The sequence below is a fragment of the Notolabrus celidotus genome, chromosome 1 (genome assembly GCF_009762535.1).
Source record: "Notolabrus celidotus isolate fNotCel1 chromosome 1, fNotCel1.pri, whole genome shotgun sequence".
Lineage (NCBI taxonomy): Eukaryota > Metazoa > Chordata > Actinopteri > Labriformes > Labridae > Notolabrus > Notolabrus celidotus.
The window spans coordinates 28405584-28413479 of record NC_048272.1 but is presented as its reverse complement, the minus strand read 5'-3'; the positions used below and the strand labels follow the sequence as shown (position 1 = coordinate 28413479).

At 38.7% G+C, this 7896-nt stretch overlaps 1 protein-coding gene across 1 annotated transcript; it reads right to left on the bottom strand.

Moving 5' to 3' along the window:
- Positions 1–248: 248 nt before the first annotated feature.
- mon1a (MON1 secretory trafficking family member A) lies at positions 249–7336 on the bottom strand. Its single transcript, XM_034691058.1, has 6 exons — positions 7177–7336; positions 5751–5902; positions 3165–3548; positions 2314–3079; positions 1988–2135; positions 249–1398 (listed from the first exon to the last, which is right to left on the bottom strand). Exons 2-6 carry the CDS (start codon positions 5872–5874, stop codon positions 1258–1260), a joined length of 1563 nt encoding a protein of 520 aa, XP_034546949.1. The 5' UTR covers positions 5875–5902; positions 7177–7336; the 3' UTR covers positions 249–1257.
- Positions 7337–7896: the final 560 nt, after the last annotated feature.

The following is a 7896-nucleotide window of genomic DNA, read 5'->3' as shown; positions in this document are numbered from 1 at the left end:
TTTCCACTTGACAGCTTGTATCACGCTATCAAGTGTTTCCTTATTGTTTTGGCAACAGACCAGCATGTCTACTGCTTTGTCCTACGATGGTTTACTGAACATTTATGGCATGAATGACAGTTCACTACAAACACACACCCTTTAATAAAACTGGCAAATGTATTATTACAGTGATACTACAGTAAAGTTATCAAATTGTAATGTTGCTACAAAGCTAACATATGTAAGAGTAAATACAGACACAGAACTTGTTAAGCAGCCTTTTTTATTACTCACTGTTTATTTATTTATTCATATATAATAGTTGTTCAATTGCAAAGCAGCCCTAAACCTGCATCTACATTTTTACAATTTTACAATTTTTATTGGCTTTGGAAAAAAAGACAAGATTTAAGGCATGATTTTAAGGCATGATTAGCAGAGGCAGATGTGGCAACATTGGGCTCCCTCAGCAAAGCAGGATCCAATGAAATGCAGCAAACCTTGATTAGACAAAAGTAGATAAAATATCACACAATACTTTTCTTAATTGTGGTGCTTATTATACTTACTGTTAGGTGTTAATATAAAAAACTTCTAATGAACAGAAAAATGACTATTGGACATAAATTTAGTTATATTAATATAACATCTTACACAATAAAATGACAGCAGTAAACAGGTTACAGATTTATAAACACAATTTCTCTTGGAGTGCTTTTTGCTTAAAAAAAAGTGCATGAAGGTAAAATGATCATGGTTCATACAGTAATTGGTCATTCTGTCAAGAGAACGCAGGAATGTGCTGCATCCATTTTTTTGACGGTATGTCTTATGACAAGGTACCATTCTTCTGCAGGTCCTCAATAGGTTCCAGTTCTTCAATTTATTTTTTTAAGAACCAAGCATAGCATTTAAAAAACATAGGCAGCATTTATCTTATTCTGAGAGGCATAACAGGTCTGTTACAGTAAAATAATTATGTATCTATAACAACTCTAAAAGCATACCAACATCACAGTATGTTGTTCTGTCATCCATAATGATGACGCAACTCCCATCTGTTGTTCTCATACATTTGAAGTTATAAAAGCTAGCCAGCTAAAATACAGCTTTAACGCACTCAGACTGCACGACCCATCTCATCATAGACCTGTAAGTCAGATTATATGAACCTACAGGCAACAATAAAGCTTAGCTTTACCAACCTTTCTCAACACTGAACTGACTAGTGCATTATTTAGTGATGTTGTTAACACAAGCTTCATGAGCCAAGACTCAGTATGTGAGAGGACTTAGGATGAAGAGGCGATCCTCCTCCTTCCTGATCCACTTTAGCAACTTAGTGACCGCAGAGACGGCTAAGGCCTTGGTCCCGAGAGGACTAAAGCAGAGGTAGAGCTCGAAGCCACTTGTCACCTGCAAAGACAAGGTGGGATAAGATGGTAGTTGTTAAAGGGTGATGTGTTATCTCATTATTAAAATTACATTTCTCAGATTTCACATGCCGGTTTAAATACACAAAATATAAAACATAAATTCATTCAAGTTAAGAGTCAAGAAAAAAAGTGGAAATCTCTGAGTCCTGTACTAAGTTTTCTCCTCATGTTACAACAAGTTCAGCTTTTTATGAACAAGCGTGCACTGACTCTATGCAACTTGTATTATCAAATACTTCTCCTCTATGTAACTACAAAATGAATATCATTGTAATATAAATGGGAACATATTCAGGACAGCTGTTCCTCCTTTTCAGAAGGATGATGACGTGGTGAAAAAGAAGGGAGAGTGCATGTAGCGAATTCTTTTACACTTGAGATGACTGTGATTTAATATATTTCCTCCATCATTACTGTTGCTTACTCTGTTTAAGTTTATCATCACACGTCAAGTATATTATATAATGATATTAGTCTAAAAAAAAACCTTTTCATCCATTCATTCAACTGATCAAGTGAAATACACAAAGAAAATTCTAATTAATTTCACCATGCAATGCCAGACTTACCCATGCCATCAGGTTTTCACTTTCAGTACAGCGATATAAGGAGCGGAGAGGTCTGGTTGGATGATGCAAGCGGCTGTGAAGGTCCTGGTACAATCCCATCAGCCTTTCCTGCTCCTCATCAGTCTGGTAAACTGCAGGATACGCTGGGCTGTTGAAAAAATGAGTTCTTTATAAAAGGCAGGAGAAAAATACTTACATCAAAGGGGGACTCCAGGAATCAAACAAAGACATAGAGAATGACATTATAAACTTACAGCAGGTTTCAAATAAAGAAAAACAACACTAGATTCAATGTAATAGAAGGTTCCAGTGGATATACTACTCACCTGGTGTACAGCCCTGAGCTCTTTGATTTGTACAGAAAGTGCCTCAGCTCTGGGATGCCGACCTGCTCCACACAGTAGCTGGGACATTTGAGCGCCTCCTTCAGGGACTGGTAGGCACTGCGCTTGTTTAACCTCTCCAGAAATCGCTGCTTGCAGTCGGACATGTTAAAAAAGTCCTCACGATCAGTTGATACCAGTATGAGGCAGAGATCAGAAGCTGGCTCCAGATATGAAATGTGAGCATGGAAAAATCCTGCAGTGTTGAACTTTGGCAGACAGATGGGTGTCCAGCCTTCACCCTCCCGGAAAGATGATGAGGAGCCTACGAGGTTGAAGACCAGGTTCAAGTCTATGTGATGCAGGAATTGATCCTTCTTCCTCACCAGAGTGACCAAGCGATCCCCTGCCAGCAGGATGGAGAACACCAGGTTTTTGGCTTTAGCAGCCTGTAGGCTCGATGACACCACGTCCCTGGTGGAGCTGGGCAGAGGCAGGCAGGTGACAGCGCTAAGCAGCAGACCAGGGTCTCGGTCTAGCCGTTGCAGTAGGTTGTCAGTGAGATACTCTGAGCCAGCCAGCAGGCGGCGCAGGTCGTAGTTCTGCTTGTGCTGGAAGATGTGGTTGAGCTGGGTGAGGGTGAGCAGGCTGACGATCTGGTAGTAGATGTACTGTAACTCCCGCAGCAACTCCTTGTCCGACTGACAGGTTCGGGACACGCCCACCAGGACCAGAGGACTCCTGGCGAGGAAAACCACTTTGCAGCCATCTGACACATACAATGTTTACAGAGTTGACATGGATTCAGAACATGTTCATGAAATGCATTTTTAATTTATCAAGTGTATTCTGACCTGCATGGATGGAGCGAATGATGTTCTTCTCTGCTTCAACGAACGACACGAGGGCCATCATCACTCCCATGGTGCTGGACAGAGCCTCCTCTGTGCCGTAGCGGGAGTAGATTGGCTTTCCTGCCTCGCTCAGCACAAACACATGTTTTCTGTGGCTTCTCCATGCCTCACTTGAAACATCTTCCTCCTTAGTCCTGCTTTCAGATGGACCTTCGTTGTTGTGCTGCTCCTCTATGCCTTTCTCTCCCACCAGCCCTTCAAGCTCCTCTGCAGACTCGATGGGTTTCTCCAGTTGAGCCTCCCTCTGAATTAATTCCTCAGTCTCCGCGGTCAGATCTTCAAAAGACTGTGCACGGACAAACATGGCACTCTTCTGACCAGCACCTGCATTGATGTAGGGATAATAATACAGCATGGAAGTGAAAGTGATACATAAGTACAGTAACTCTTAATAAAACCACAGAGCAATATCTATCTATAGGCCTGGCTTAAAAGACCAGGTTAAAGTTTGTGTGCTTTTCTCCCATGACGCCATGAAGGAGCCATTGATCCATTTTGTTGTCAAAGTTTAAGTTTTTTTGTTCTAGTTGAAAAAACTTAGACTCAGGGAACCCTTTCTTCTTTCTATTAATATTTTGACTTTTTTCATACTGTGTATAAGAGCATTCTGTAACAACTGAATTCCCCTCCCCCCCGGGATACATAAAGTATTTCTGATTGTGATTTTGATTCTGATTTATTTCCCCTTTTGTGTGGCTTGTCCAAATCTGCTTCTTCTCTTTTTTGCATCATTCAAAACCAAATGTCCACACAAAGGTGAGAATGATCAGGAGAGGAGAAAAAACTTGAAAGTGCCACTTCAAAGACAAACTGGTCGGTTCCATAGATATATGGAAACATTTACAGTGCTTGTAAAGAAGTGCATTATGGGGCTTTAACCATGCATGATGTTGTTCCATGCATTGTGTGAGACCGTGAGACAGCCTCATATTGGGACAACTAAGCTAATCAAGGTGGCTTTAGCAAATGATTCCTTTGAGTCTCATAATTCATACAGTTTCAATTTATCAGACAGAGTTTTGTCCTGTAAAAAAATACAGTCAAAAAAATATCTGATTTGTTGGAGGCGGCCCAGTTTCGAATCCAGCCTGAGGCCTCTTTCCCGCATGTCATTCCCCCCACACTGTCTCCCAGTATCCTACACTATCCACTGTCTTCTCCTCTATATAATAAAAGGTGTAAAAAGCCCAAAAATATAGCTTAAAAAAATCTGATTTTGTACGCTGGTTTATCAGTCAAGAAACTGCCTCAATACTGCTTATTTGACTATTTTCATATGTTACTAGTGACAAAATAAAACAACCAAATAATACTGAAGGCAATATGTTTTTAGAGCAGCAACAGTAAGATAAATTCAAGCTCTTGTCTTATCCCTCTCAATTCAATTCATTTAAATTTTGCTTTATTGGCATGAACAAAGATACGTTATTACTGTCTCTCTCTCTGCGTGTGTCTTTGTCTCGGTCATACACTTACATGCTCGCGAACACACGCGCGCGCGCACACACACACACACACACACACACACACACACACACACACACACACACACACACACACACACACACACACACACACACACACACACACAAACTCTACCTGTGTGGTATGGCTATAAAGATATCAATGAAGAACTTTTTGATCCAAATTATTTCACTGAAGAGATAGACACTGCAAAGTGTTACCAAGCGTGTTGTTACTTTTTACCTATGCTTTTTACCCATTTAGTAGTTACAGATTAGTACTACAATAAAGTTTTTGCCCATTTTTCTCATAGCAAAACATCTCCTGTCTCCAAATGAAAACCATTTGGTTAAATTGAGCAATATTCGTAAAACTTAGAATCCGACCAGATGGTAAATAATTATACAACAACAAAGAGTTAAACCATGCCAGTTGCAAGAGATATTACTTTGGATGCTTGACAGTAGAATGACCAGTCCAACTGGAAGCTGTTTCTCTGTATTGAGGACACAGGTGTAAAGTCACTCCTGTACTCGTGTACTGTAAACATTTTGGGTATTTAGTAAATGTCACATGGAGAACAGGAAATGAGGTAGCATTGAAGGGAAAGACTGTGGGAAGAGCGTGGCTGTCACTGTTGTCATTAACTTATTGCTGCAAAGAAAACACGTCTGAGCCAGACTGAATCTCAGTTTATTAAAGCTTTTCAATCCTAGATGATCAAGACTTTTAATTGAATTTGAGTTTATTTGATTCGGACAATGCACATTAATCAACATTTCAACAGTTCACAGACAGATGTCAGTGAAGGTTTGAACATTTTCAATGTTTAAAACATTATACTTCCTGACTATATTGCAATAATGGAAGTTGAGAGGTTTCCTGTCTAAAATGTTGATGGTCTTCTTAAAGAGATACTTGATGGGTTGTAAAGTGCTGGCTGTTGTGTGTGACCAAGTTTTAAAACAATAGGTGATATGAGAAAATATCATTGACATCAAAGTTACACTGCAGATCAGCCAGCTTACAACCCGAAAGAAGTCCTGAATGGATCAGCCTTACCTGGTTCAGTTCCCTCAACCAGACCTGGTGTGGGGCTGTCCGCCCTCTCGCAGCGGAGGTGGTCCACAGGAACCAGTAAACCATTCTCCCAGGACACAGCCGCCCTTGGGGCTTCTCCATCCATCACAGCTACTTATGACAGGGACACACACCTAGCAGGAGAGACGGAGAGAAACCTTAAGCCTCCTGTTATGTTGCGGGTCAAATAGACCCTTTTCAAAGTCTATTTTAGGCAATATATGCCTTCCAAACCAGCTAAATAGAGCATAAAAATCTGGGCAGCATTTGACAGAAGAGGTGTTGTGTTAATTTATCAACATCACTTCATATACAATTCTAAATGTAAAATAAAAAATAAACAAAAATCTATGTCATGTAAAACTATCATATTTATATCTAGGTCTTTCCAATGTACATTAAAAAAAGTTGTAACATTCATTTCAATGAAAAACAAGTGAGTTATCCTACAATTCTACAATTTCATGAACAACCCAAGCAAGAATTTAGACTGGAGGGTTAAACCTTAGTAAGTGCGACAAAGTGCTTCAAGTTGATGGGCCACAGGTTCTGCCATCTAGTGCCAGAAGAAGCGCCAGGTTTTTTTTTTTTTTTTTTTTTTTTGTTTTTAAAGATAATGTAGCCACAGCTAATCACAACAAATAATTCAAGTCAACAATATCATTCAACATTCAACAGCATTCAATATTCAGTGCTAAATATTCAATAAGAGCTGTGTTTTAGACCTTCTGATTCATTCTACCCCAGAGGACAAAGAGGAGAAGGGTCAGGTTAAGTGCCTCATTGAACCATGATCTGTGAGAATTAAAGAACACCAATGGACTAAATATTGATTTAAATGGTTGATAATGGAGAAAAAATTAGATTTAAAAAGGTATAGGCTATTGGGATTTTTTATGGGTTCTGGCACTTGGATAAATGAATATGACCCAGGACCATTATTGCTGTTCCAGAGAAACGATCATAACAGGAGGGTTAAGAGGTCATAGGTCTCTACCTCTCGACGAGATTGAGACAGATCAAAGATCAGGCGATGCTTAAACTTTACTGTTATGATGACTCCCAGTGTTCGAGTTATTACATTTTACTGCCTGGCTTTAACCCTGTCAGTGCTCTAACTTTAATCGACCTCAGTGCTACAAAGTGTGCTATACAATTGGATGAACACATTGGGAACTCTTGTTAATGTATAACACTAACTTCGTGTTCACACCAAGCTTCTTTAATATATATTCTTTGGATAAGAGCAGACTTCCGTCTTAGATATGCTGATGAAGAACTTCAACATTGATCGCTAACTTTAGCAGATACTCAACAGCATCTAAAGCTAACAGTTAGCTGAGTATTCTCCATCGCTTAACTCTTATAAAGATCTCTCCTGACTCTATAAACACCTCAGAAACATTACCTTTCATTTCCGGGGCCGTCTACATGTGTTCGTGGCGCTCCACAACTCGCCTTACACATTTAGTGAAACTAGCTAACAGGCAAGGACAAGACAGTGCAAAACTAGTTTTTCTTTGCTAGTCGACATGCCCTACGCATAGACTGCGGAAGAAAGAATTCTGGGATTTGTAGTTCTATGCTTGATAATTTCCTGAAGTAGTAAATAGAAAAAGTTGTAAAAGATCTGAGGGCTGCACAGAGCATAAACATTTTAAAGCAAACTCAAGAGCCACCTTTTTAGTCTCGCTTTTAACTGAGTTTTATTCTTAACATTTTTATTTATTTATTTATTTATTATCTGGTTCAAAATGTAGTCACTTTTATTCTTTTTTATTTATTTATGTACTTATTTATTTATTCATGTATTTATTTATTTTAAGTATAGCATCTTATTTTTGGTTTAATATTTTAGTGTTTTATTCTCTTAGAAATTTATTTTATTTTGGTTAGTTTAATTTCCTGTGTTGAGTTTTAACATCTTATTTTCAGAGGTGTAAAGTAACAAATTACATTTACTCACGTTACTGTAATTGAGTAGTTTTTTTGTGTACTTACTACTTTTTAAGTAGTTTTTGAAATCTATACTTTTACCATTTACTTAAGTAGCTTTTATGTTTAGTATTGTAATTTGCTACATTTCAAAACATATCCATTACTGAGTAAAAAAAAAAACGTAGGCTTA

What these genes read in the sequence shown, in the direction of transcription:
- mon1a (XM_034691058.1), bottom strand. Translation starts at nt 5,874, where the DNA reads ATGGATGGAGAAGCCCCAAGGGCGGCTGTGTCCTGGGAGAATGGTTTA. An exon ending in GGTTGAGGGAACTGAACCAG is followed by an intron (nt 3,549 to 5,750) that starts GTAAGGCTGATC and finishes ACATCAATGCAG; the next exon opens with GTGCTGGTCAGAAGAGTGCC. An exon ending in AGCTCAGGGCTGTACACCAG is followed by an intron (nt 2,136 to 2,313) that starts GTGAGTAGTATA and finishes TTTTTTCAACAG; the next exon opens with CCCAGCGTATCCTGCAGTTT.